The sequence below is a fragment of the Trichechus manatus genome, unplaced genomic scaffold (assembly GCF_000243295.1).
Source record: "Trichechus manatus latirostris isolate Lorelei unplaced genomic scaffold, TriManLat1.0 scaffold00192, whole genome shotgun sequence".
In the NCBI taxonomy this organism is placed as follows: domain Eukaryota; kingdom Metazoa; phylum Chordata; class Mammalia; order Sirenia; family Trichechidae; genus Trichechus; species Trichechus manatus.
This window is the reverse complement of record NW_004444128.1, coordinates 2,029,721-2,041,977: the sequence shown is the minus strand read 5'-3', so window position 1 is coordinate 2,041,977 and position 12,257 is coordinate 2,029,721. Positions and strand designations below refer to the sequence as shown.

At 39.5% G+C, this 12,257-nt stretch overlaps 1 protein-coding gene across 1 annotated transcript in view; it reads left to right on the top strand.

Annotated features, from left to right (window-relative positions):
• The first annotated feature begins 445 nt into the window (after positions 1-445).
• Positions 446-12,257, top strand: part of EQTN (equatorin) — a 42,108-nt gene continuing 30,296 nt past the window's right edge. Inside the window, exons 1-2 of the mRNA XM_023741855.1 lie at positions 446-473; positions 1,582-1,751. Of these exons, the coding sequence (XP_023597623.1) occupies positions 446-473; positions 1,582-1,751 (198 nt within the window). The remainder of the gene's footprint in view (positions 474-1,581; positions 1,752-12,257) is intronic.

Sequence of the window (12,257 nt, the reverse complement as noted above, 5' to 3'; positions counted from 1 at the left end):
AACTGGGATCTAACGCAGGTGAATTTGGTTCCACTATGCCTCGTGCCCTCCTCTCCTGTACATATTCACATTTATGTCATTGTATATTAGTATACATACTAATTAGTCTAGTACAGTAATATATTAGTACTTTAGAGTCTCTGTCTCTTTCTTCCCAATAGATAGTTGTAACTGGAGAACAGCAACTTAGTCTCCCAGGCACCTAGTACATACTATTAGTAGTAAACATAAGTAAATTCTTATTTAATTTTTGATATATGTATCTGTATGTAATTGCCCATCTTTAATAATATTATATGGATACAAAGGTGCCCAGATTCTACCCACGTATATTATTATTTTTTAACCAACACATCTATATGGTTTTCTCCTGTTCTTAAGCTCCTTTTATTCAGGCATTTCCTATTTTATCAACTGGGGTGATGCAGGTCAGCTTACAAGAGACATGGCAGCTGGCAGCAGCTCTGCAACAGGTAGAACTTGGAGGCAGCTCATTCACCTAATTAAAATGGCATTAAACATGTCCTCCCAAGTGCTGAATGGCACAGCCTGCTGCCCAGGCCATTCTTGGAGATGAAAGAGGAGCACTTGCCTGTACCAGGCACTGTACTAGGAACAAGGGATACAAAGAAGAAAGACACATGTAGTTATTCAATGAGTGTTTATTTTTTCTGCTGCTTAGTAGTTCACAGTCTAGTGGAGCCCACAGACATGCCCATAGCCCACGCACACACACAAATGCACAAACCAGTGCGTTACATGCAGTAGACGTGTGCACAAGTGGAGGGAGTAGCTAACTCCACAGAGGGTTGGGTGGGGAATCAGGAAGGTCTTTCAAGCAGGTGGAAGTCAACTTGCTTGAGGTGGGAAAAGGAATGGGAATTAGGCAAGTAGAAAGGGGGTAGGATGTGGTGGGAGCAGGCAACAGGCTAGACAGTCTGCCTGGGCAGAGGCCCAGAAGCGAGAGAGAGGATGGCACATTTGGGATCTGCAAACGCCCTCAAGAACCAGGCAGGTGATGCAGATTGGTGGAAGGCCAGGAGATTGCATGTGAGCTACATTGACATATTCTTCATTTCCGCTAAGAATGTCTTCCCTCCCACTTTTCTTGACTGGTACACACTGAAGCTATCCTTTGTTTTCCCACCTTTGATTGAAACTTAGATAAAGAGAAATTTTTCTCTACTCTAAGAAATACAGACGTCCAAATCCAATGATAATTGGTAAACGATACTTGCTCGTGTTGGCGAGACAATCGGGAGCAGTACGCACTGACAGCATGTTCTCCACCTGAAGGGGACGACCATTCTTCAATGCCAGCTTCTCAGTGGTTCCAGATCTCGCAGTTTTTCAGAAAAAGTCAGAAATTTGGATTTTTTACAGAATAGCCAAATTTTTAAGCTTTGGCTTGGTTTAAAACAAGCCACCAAACACAATTGCAGGCTGAGCCTTATTCGTGCGCCATGCTTGCAACCTCTTGTTTAAAGACTCTGCAGTCCCCAGGGTATTTTCAGAATCCTTCAACAAGTCGTTGTTCTGCTTATAGTTTCACCTAATCATCCTTCTCCCTTTGTTTTCCAGAAAGAGATGACGAGCAGGATGTGTCACTAACGCTCCAGCTCATGTTTCGAAGGAAGAGGGAACACTCTTTCCTCATGGAGTCCCGAGCGGGCAAGAGGCTGACCTCCCTGGCTGAAATGGCGAGCCTCCTGCCAGGAGCAGGAGAGCTGAAGACCAATGGTGACCGCTGGGTGACGTTTCCCACTCACTTCGTGTGCTCTTAATCCTCTGAGTGCTGCTAGCCAAGACCTGTGCACCAGGCAGACACAACATGAAGGACAGACAAGGACCATCCCCTGGGCCCTCCTGGCTGGGGGATCTTCCAGGAGGAAGCCACTGCACTTCGAAGCGCGTCACAGCTCTCCTGTGACCTGCCGACGAAGCTTTACTGGAATTCAGGTTTTGAGACCGAGATGCTGATTTGTACTTTTCCACTCTGTTTTCTTAACCTGCCGACTTGTCTGTAACTTGTTTTCTAAGTACCCAGTGAATTTTGGAACTCTGGATGCACAGCAAATTTTTCTGTAACAAGCCTTGCTTTCCAGTTCCCTAAACCTCTGACTGTGATCCTGTGGTTCAACATGGTGCAGGGCTGTGGAGCTGTACCCTGGCAGCAGCACCAACACAATTTCCCCAATAGGTGGTTTAATGAGGGACCACTCCATGGGGTGGTTTATCCTTGCCACAAGCAGGGTCTTCAGACTTTAACTACAGGGAAAAAACTGGTCCCTAGCATAAGACTCAGAAGTTACCGGTTTACTCTGAACAGAATCTGTTTTTTATTACCACCCACATCCCTCGTTCTTCCATTCAAGATATTTTTTCCTGTTTCCCAGAAGAAAGAAATAAAAGGTCATAAAAGAACAAGAATGATCAGCAGGAGCCCTGAGCCCCATCAGTACGGTGTTTGTTCTTTTAAGAGTAGGGAGTCGTAGATTTCCCTTCATAACAGTAAAATTTCAGTGAAAAAAGAAGTACGATTGGTTATTTGGTACATGTAGGTCAAACAGCCAACCCCACTGATTTGGAACCTTCTCAACCAGCCCTCTGAACTTCTAAACCCAGCTGATGTGTTCTTTCTCCACGCTCTTTCCTCCTCCGCCATATTGTATTATGGCACGAGATGAATTTCTGCCCCTATGATTGTGCCACAGTTGCCAAGGTAACAGTGGAGCTGGAGCTAACTTCCTTCTTCTACCCTTTCCAAATTTTCTATTCCAATAGACAGTCAGAATAATGCATTCTGTGCTATATCCTGCCTTTTCCAACCTCAGTTGAGTTTTGGTTGATGAAATGTTGCCTTTTCTGTTTCATTTGCAAAATTGTGGCGGTCCAAACAGCCTGGGATGGGGGTAATAATGCTTGAAGTGATCATTTGAATTTAACAAAATATCAGTTGGTGGAGGGAAGTAGATCAGAATGTATTAGTGCATTTTAATGTAATAACTATTAAAGAATAACTGAACAACTCTGATTTCGTCTTATTATACATGATGAGCTGAATTGAAGCCTTTCGTGGCTGCCAAGAGAGGCCTAGAAAGCATGAAATCTTTATCCAAACTAAGAAAGGGCTGACTGTGTGCATGGTGGCATTCTACATTGAACTAACTGAGCAGACCAGCCCTTGCTTCAGATCTCAGAAAGGTTGTCTCCTGGAATCCAATGCTGCTACTTTTCTCCTTGTTGTTGCACTCTGGTCAATAACAAACATGTTTTCTTTTTTGCTTCCCTAAGTAACTTTGAAAGGACAAGACAGGCAAAGATTTTTCTCAGCATCACTTATGGCTAAAAGAATAGTTGACTGTCCTAAGGATCCTGAGATCAAAGAAACAAGAGCCCTTAATTCTCAACCTGTGCAATACCACGTGAGACTGTAGGACAGTGGGACAGAGAAATGATAACATGGCCCCCGGTCCTAGGAGGAAGTGTGTACCGTGCAAAACCAACGACAGGATTTTTGCATTAAAAAGTTGACTATGTTCCCGCATTTCAATCATACCTAATCAAGTAGGAGGCTGGAATCTGAAGACATTTGTTATTCATTCTTATTAAGGTTATTTTCTATTAACTGCGTGTATGAAATTTCCAATCAATTTAAAAATCCAAATATTTTTAAAAACTTCTTGGAACAATTTTCTCCTGGTTATGTTGCTAACTGCACGAATCAACTCTTCTAGGGTAAATTCTGGCAAACTACTCTTAGTTTTTAATTACAGGGTATTGCTGTTCCCACGCAACTTTGTTTGGCAAATTCTACAGAAAATCATTACAAGTGATTTTTATCTCTTCGGCCTGACTGCATCATAATAGCTGCATCTCTTCTTGCAAATGAAGGCCTTAAGCTCCCTGCAGCCCTTCCCGCCCCTCCAGCCCACTGGATCCGAGACAGACTGCTTCTTTCTCCTAACTCAGCTGCTCTGGTGGTGCAGCCCCATCCCCCTCTCCTCCTTCTTTTTCCACTATTTTTTCTATTTTGAGAAATTTCAACGCTGAAATTTCAAAGTTAAAACATTGCAATGAACACCTTTTGCTTTAAATGCACCAGTTGTTAGCATTTTCCACATATTCTTTCTCTGTCTGTAAATAGACACTCTTATTGCTGAACCATTTGAAAATAAGTTGCAGACATTATGAAACTTTGAAATACTTCATCGTGTTTCTCCTAGAAATGAGAACATTTTCCTACCAATCTGCAGTATCGTTATCACACCTAAGAAATTTTTAACCATCTTTACTGTATATATCTAATATGGAGCCCTGATGCCATAGTGGTTAAAAGCTTGGCTGCTAACTAAAAGTCAACAGTTCAAATCCACCACTCACTCCTTGGGAGCCCTATGGGGCAGTTCGGCTCTCTCCTATAGGGTCGCTATGAATCGAAACTGATTCAAGGGCACCTAACAACAAGAACATATCCTACATAAATGATATTGTTTCATTCTTATTGCATCACATCAGGAGGTACATAGTGTGTACTTGTCTCTTTTTGGGATTGATCTTTGGGTCCAGGTATTGTCTGCCTGATCCATTCATTATAAAGTCCCTTCTTGGCTATAAAGGTCTGAGATTCAATACACGTAACATTTTACAGAATGTGAGGCTGTACAAACGTGCATTCCTTTCCTACTGTTCTCCAAGAGGTCCAGGATCTGCAACCCCTCCACCCCAAATTAAAACCATTGGTTGGATGATATAAAAGTGACCAAGGATTCATACCTTTCCATTTAGCAAAGGAAAGGGGAAACCGGAAGATTCCATGTGCAGGTCATATATGAGTATGTGGCTATGAGAATTTGTATGGTCCCTGGAGCCAGACTTGAAATATATATAATTTTTTTTGTAATTTTGGGCTCCCATCCTCAGTGACCTCACATGCAGACCCATGGTTTGTTTATAGAGGGCATGCATTCTCAAGGGGGTGATTGCCCAAGGGGGCAAAAATTGGTTCTTGGGGGAGGTGTTAAAAAAATCTTAGATACAACAATGGTTTGTGGCCCTCCAAAGGGCCACAGTACATAGCAGATATAAAGTATATGTACGGTATTAAAAGTTCACAGGAATTGGGTCGTGGGGGGACTATTAAAGTGTCCAAAAAGCCTCCTTTAAAAAAAAAAAAAACCATTGCCATCGAGTCGATTCCAACTCATAACGACCCTATAGGACAGAGTAGAACTGACACATAGAGTTTCTAAGAAACAGCTGGTGGATTCGAACTGCTGACATTTTGGTTAGCAGCCAAACTTTTAACCACTGTGCCACCAGAGCTCCAAAAAGGCTCCTAGAGGACCCATAATAGAAAGATAAATAAGTTGAGAAATACTAGAGTCACTTTCTGTTTCTTAGGTTGTCGATTTTCTCTTCCTGGGATGTTTTCTCATTGCTCAGAGCCGAGAGTCTCTGAGTCAGGAGGAGTGGAAGCAACTTCGAGAGATATCTTCCTCCTACTCCCTTAAACCATATCAGCAGCATTCTAAGTGAAAACCTGATCTCACACAGATCTTCAGTCAAGAAATTCTGTAGCATCCTTTGGTATAACCCACCAAACCCTTCACAACATCTGAAATCCTTCCATTCAACCCAAGCCAAACTATTATCTTTGAGTTTCAGCACATCTTTTCTAGTGTTCCACTTTAAGAAAGATCCTAAGATTATATAGAATTAGTAGAAATATAAATATTTATAAAATATTTATAAATAATAGCTTTATTTGAGTATCTGTTAAATATGTGGAGACTATTCCCATTTGTCCTTCAACCTCTTTCCTTTAGAGTTCTCTTACATGTAGCATTCTCTTGGAAGTCTTGTCCATTGTTAACCATTTCTGTAACTCACCTTGAAATCTTCCCAAAGCTCTCCATGTCACCCAGCATTATGGAAGCAGCAGCAATGAACACGATAAGAAATCATTTCATGCTTTCTCCAAACTCTATTGTGTCTTTGCTAAGTCCTGACTTGCTTTTTATATATTTATCGATTTTCTTTTCTAGTTTATTTGCCCATAAAAGATTCTTATCTGAATTATATACAACCATTTTGGTTTTCCTTCCTGGGTTTCCTTCATTCCTACCTTGAAAACTCTTATTAGATTATTACACTGGTGTGTGTGTGTGTTAAGTTTCCCCTTCCTTTGGCAAAGCATTAAAGGATTTGGATAGAATTATTCTCATCGCTCTATGGTAATTTATACCAATCCATCATTCTGGTCGTTGATGGAAGCCCATCCCTTCTTATTGTCTGTAACCCTATGTGCCTTCCACACCCCGTGGGTATCACACTGTGAGAAAATAAATATCACAGGAAAAGTATGAACATGCCTTCAAGATACGTGTACAAGGGCACAATCACAAAGGGAGTTGGAGGTATCGTTTGGATAAGACTGTTGTCCTCATTTTTAACTTTTTGGTCTTGAAATAGGTAATTCTCTTAGAATTAGCCAAACAAAGTATATTTTTGAAATAGTGGTTTTTTTCCTCCTGTTTAAAAAAATACATATATCAACAAAAAACTTTTATAACAGGCCGTTTCCCTCTAGGCAGGTATTAATTCTGAGTAAGAAATTTTCAATGTGTAAATAAGGATTTTTATAACTTTTAGAGGGAAGAGTCCATTTCTAACCAAGCGTTTAAGCTGTTTGACTAGCTTTTAGTGTTCTGACCTGAAAGTTTTTCAGTATCTTTTTTAACTGCATCAGAAATAATGTTTGCTATATTTTAGTTCCATTTGTGATAAAATTAAGGGTTTCGCTCTAAGAAGAACAGACTAATGCGATTAAATCAATTAGAAAAACAAAATAAAATTAAAGGATATTTATGAAATCAGTTCTGTGTGAGTTTAGGAAAACAAATGTCACAAATAAAAGACATAATATCATCTATGCTGTCTTTTAATATTCTATTTATTTCTTTAACAAATACGTTCTTCATCTTGCTATGGTTCTGGAACAGTAAATAAAAGAAAAACTGTTAATTCTATACAAAATAATTTGAAGTTCATTTGAAAACACACATGCACATATTCTTATTTTAGCTGAAGTTCCTTTATCATATTACAGAGTTTCCCAGGAGGGTATAATGCATATACCCTATTTGCATGCAAATAATGCGCACCTTCTATGTTTGTTTGCCAACCGTGGCCTCCATCAATGAGGTATTTCATAACCTTCACTATGCCAATTTTCTTTTATATGTTGCTGTAAAAAAATCATCATGTTGTGCTTATGAAAATACCTCACAGGCGGGAAGGAAGGTTGGCAAACAAACGTAGAAAGCGTGCATTATTTTTGTAAAAATATGGTAGTTTAACTTCTCAATAGATCAATGTTGTACCTATATATTTTTTTTTAGCAGCAAGATTCAATATGAAATTTGGTAATCTGGCATATGAAGATAATAAATCTAGACCATAGGAAAAGTCTATTGATCAGAGTAAATAAACCAGAATTTTAATCTCAGAATTGCCACTACGTTACTCATGTGATCTTAAATAGTCTGTTTAATTTTTCTGTAACTCAGATTTCTGAACTGCAATCTGAGTTTAAACTGCTATGTAACCTGTAATTATTATAATTATTTTAGGGAAATAAAATAAGGTAAAAATGCTATTAAATTAGAAATATAAACAAATAGAAATATATATAAATTCTATATTGATTGGTATGCTAACAGTATGTATTTATTTATTATATAAGAATTATAAATGACTTTAATCCAGCCACTGTTGCTAATAGTAATAATAGAATACTATATCTGACAAAAGCTACTTGTGACAAGGTAATTTCTATACACTGGGCAGTGAGGAATAAGACTTCTGGAACCTGATCCCGTTTATAAAGAGTTCCTCTGCTTTAGGTTCCACTGTTAAGATGTGGCAAAGATGCAGCCAGGGGACTGAATCTGGCCTGCAGGCATGTTCAGTTTGATCCACACAGTGTTTGTTCTCTTAGATAGACAACTCTTTTTTTTTTTTAAACAAGTCACCAATATTTAAAAACTAGAAAATTTAACACATAGAAACAGGATTTCGGATTTCTCTTACAAAATCAGAAGATCTGGAAACACCAGTCTTTTGTTCTCATGTGGCAGGAATTGGTTGAGAAGTGGCTGACCCATTTTGATGGAGCATGTTCTCTGCAAGTTACCACTGTCCCCACCACTCCCTATTGCCTCCCAGACATGTGACTGATTGCCAGTTGCCAACTGAGCTCTTACACAGGGCTGGTTCATCCATTTACATTTCTTGCTCTCCCTGAAGATATTTCAGGTCACAGCCCCTGCTACACCATGTCTAGGGAGGCCACTGAGGAAACCACTATGTTAATTTCCAAATTCATCCCCACCCACACTGAGTATCTGCTATGCGATTATGTTCTTTCTAGTAACTAGTATTAATGATAATAAATGGGAAACAGCCTTGGAAGACAATAAATTCAAACCAGATGCCTTTCAGCTCCCCCATCCAACAACAACAAAGAAGGATACTCCCATAAGATACTTCCCATAGAAGTTACGCTAATCATTAAATCATTCCAATCTTTCAATTATCCTCTCATAAAAAAACTTCAACCCTGTTTCCAAGTAAAATTATTTGCTACATTGACCAAAATGATAAAGAAATGTCATTGAAATCAATGGTAGTATTATTTATAACAATTACATATTTTATCCTGTTTTTCTTATTTTTCATTGTTAAATAGATTTTAGCAGAATGCTTTAACTGAAACTTCTCATTGTTTTAATGCAGCACTCACCATTGAATCGTTTTCATGAAACCAAGCAAAAATTCCCAGTACTTAATAAATGAAAAACTAAATGAGGAAATCCAATTCAATCTAGCTAAATTCTGATTGCATTTATAACTGTATTACTGCATACTAGATTAAGGTGAATATCTGTTCCAGAGGAAATCATATATGATTGAGACATGACCTCACGTATTATCAAATCAGCAAAAGACAAGAGTCTAAGCATTTTCAACAAATATTTAGAAAATAGAGAGCAATAGACAGCCATGTAATCCTAAACCTATTAACTCAGAAACAATATCATGAATAACTCTTCTCCATGACTGTGCATCTATAGGTGTCTCTACAAGTACACATTTGGTACGGCTAAAAACTGCATGTTGACTGATATACACAAGAGACAGCAGCAATTAGCAAATTCATAAACTGTGACTTGTTTATTTAAAGGCTAAGCACTCTACTGCTAACCGAAAGTTGGTGGTTCGAACCCACCTAGTGGCTCTTCAGGAGAAAGACCTGGTAATGTGTTCCTGTAAAGATTACAGCCAAGAAAACTCTGTGAGGAAGCTCTGCTTTGTCACATGGGGTCACTATGATTCAGAATCAACTCAACGGCACCTAACAATAACATGGCTTGTCTTAACTGGAGGTATGAAGTTATGACAAAGACCTTCAGCCCACATAAATCCACAAGGAAGGCAAAACCTGAGAAAAGATGCTTAAGCTTTTTAGTCAGGATAAAGTCGAGCAGAAGTTACCATTGGCTGGGAAAAGAGCACCTGGGCTGTCCATCCCTGCCTTGTCTGTGGATGTTACTGCTAGAAAGGTGGAACAAGAACACAATCTCTCTTCTGCTCAAAACCGTGCAAAGGCCCCATTTTTCACTCAGATGAAAAGCCCCTCTGACCTCCTTGCTGGCCTCATACGCATTGGGCACACTCACCCTTATGGCCTTGGCACTGTCTGTTTCCTCTGCGTGGGATTCTCTTCCCCCAGAGAGCCACACAGGGGTCCCTAGATAGTGCAAACAGTCAGTGTGCTCAGCTGTTAACCAAAGAGTTGGAAGTTCGAGATGCTTCAGATGAATGGAGTGGTGATCTACTTCGAAAAAAATGAGCCACTGAAAAGCCTATGGAGCACAGTTCTACTCTGACACACATGGGGTCAGCATGAGTCAGAGTCAACTCAATGGCAACTGTTTTTTTTTTTTTTTTAAGATAGCTCCTTGGCTAACTCCTTTTCCTCCTTCAAACCTGCTCAAATGCCACCTTCTTGAAGAGGCCTTTTCTGACCGCACCTGCCCACCAGCACTGGCAATTCCCTTTTCTCTGCTCTTCTTTTCCCTGTAACACTTACATAATTTACTTATTTGTTAGGTGTATTATTGATTGCCTGTCTCCCCCAATAGCATATAAGCATGACATCAGGAATTTCTATTTTGTTTATTGATGTATCTCAAGCACCTAGAACACAGTGTCTAGCACATAGAGCTCAATATACACTTGATAAATGAATGAGTGAATGAATTAACAAGAAATATAGGTGCCTAGTTAAGATCTGCTACCAGGGAGAGACTAATTAAAAGCAATATATAATAATGGCAATATTAATTTGATGATACAAAAGAACTTACATTTACTGAATGCTTAGTATAGACCAAGTACATTCCAAATGCTTTACATGAATAATCTCATTTAATGCTCAAGACAACCCCATGAGGTTGGCTATGTTTATCCCATTTTATAGTCAAGGTTACCTAAGTAATGTGCTCAAGGTTACAAGCAAGAAAGTGGTAAAGCTGGGACTTAATGCTACACAGATGTGCTCTGGAGCCCACACTCTTAACTATGGGAGTCGATGCCTTTGCCCTCCCCTACCACCTCCCTCCGCCCCTGCTGGCACTGGGCTCTCTTTCAGATGGTCTCCCTCTCTACAAACAAAGGTTCCACGTGGTTTAGCAATTCAGTCTTCAGTTTCTTTCCTGGTGATTTGTTAATGTGGTTGCATTAGTGTTCCTATGCTCAGTCCACTGAGATCATAAAGTACTTCTATCCAGAAGATGCACATCCAAGGTAACATGAGTAAAGTGGAGCCTGAGTCAGAGATTAGGTGGGATGATGGATCTAACAGGTGGACCCCAAGAAGGTCAGCATGACCAGTCCAGGGAGTGTTATGTGGTGTGAGGGTAAGGCTAGAGGCCAAGGTGAGGTCTCTGAGTGGGCGGAAGACAGGAAAAGAATCTGCAAGTCCAGGAGGAATCACCCAGGGTGGGAGCAGAGTGTTCCTATGATCAATTGAAAGAGTACTTGACAAGAAATGTCTAGGTCTTGCTCCCTACCATGAAGTGGAAAAGAAGCATGCATTTCATTCATACTTAAAGGAATGCAAGCATATTTTTAAGAATAAACAGAAAGATCCAAAGCAGAAGATCTTAGCTTTGACAATAAGAAGTTTGTAGAACTACCATAGTAAATTTTTGCTATTTTCCCTTCTCTACTAAAGAAATTAACTGGCATTAATTCTTCATCCATAATATAAAATATGTGGGTACATGAACAAACACTTAATTGGAAATATGCAACTGAGAGGCTGGCTGTAAGAGTTATTAACGCATATACTCCATTTGCTAAATTTAGAAACAAATAGGAGTCACATTACATTTTCAAAAAGCATCCATTCTATCCATCTGACTGGTGCAGGTTCCCTTTCCTTTGAGGTCACTGATTCATGGTTCCATCAGGGGATTTTTAATATGTTAGGATGTAATACAGGTCTATGTTTTAAGGCTGGATGAAATGAATACGCCATGATGTATTACTTCCTAGGGCTCCATGGAGACTATCCACAAAATGTTTCCGCCGCTGTACATGGAAGAAGCAGGAGGAAGGCGGATATTTTTATATTAAATCACAAGATTCAGCAACTACTGAACTGTGGAAGTTAAAGAAAATGCATTCCAAAGGCAAGCCCCATCTCACACTTCCAGGAATAATTTCTAGCACATGTCCAATCTTAACATGAGCAGATAACATAAGGTGAAGCTCTGGTATTAAGTACTGGCAGGGCATTGACATTGAATTCAGCGAAACCTAATGGATTTATGGATTTGAAATAAGAGAAATAAAAAATAGCAAGTTCAGAAACTCCCTAAGAGCCATAAGCTGGTTACTGCCATTTTTGTCTGTTTGCATTTAGAAGAAAGATTGTGCTGCCCCTGGGCTCAGGATATATCTAATTGGAACTTGCATTATCTCTCCTAAGTGACTACAAAAGGCTTCTGTGTGACTCCAATAGACAAATGTGAAAGGCGGGTACTCAGGCCCCTCACCCACTACAAAGAGGAAGAGAAGACTAAGGAGGTGTGTTTTTTTTTTTTTTTAATTGTACTTCAGGTGAAGGCTTACAGAACAAATAGTTTCTCATGGAACAGTAGTACACATATTGTTTTATGACATTG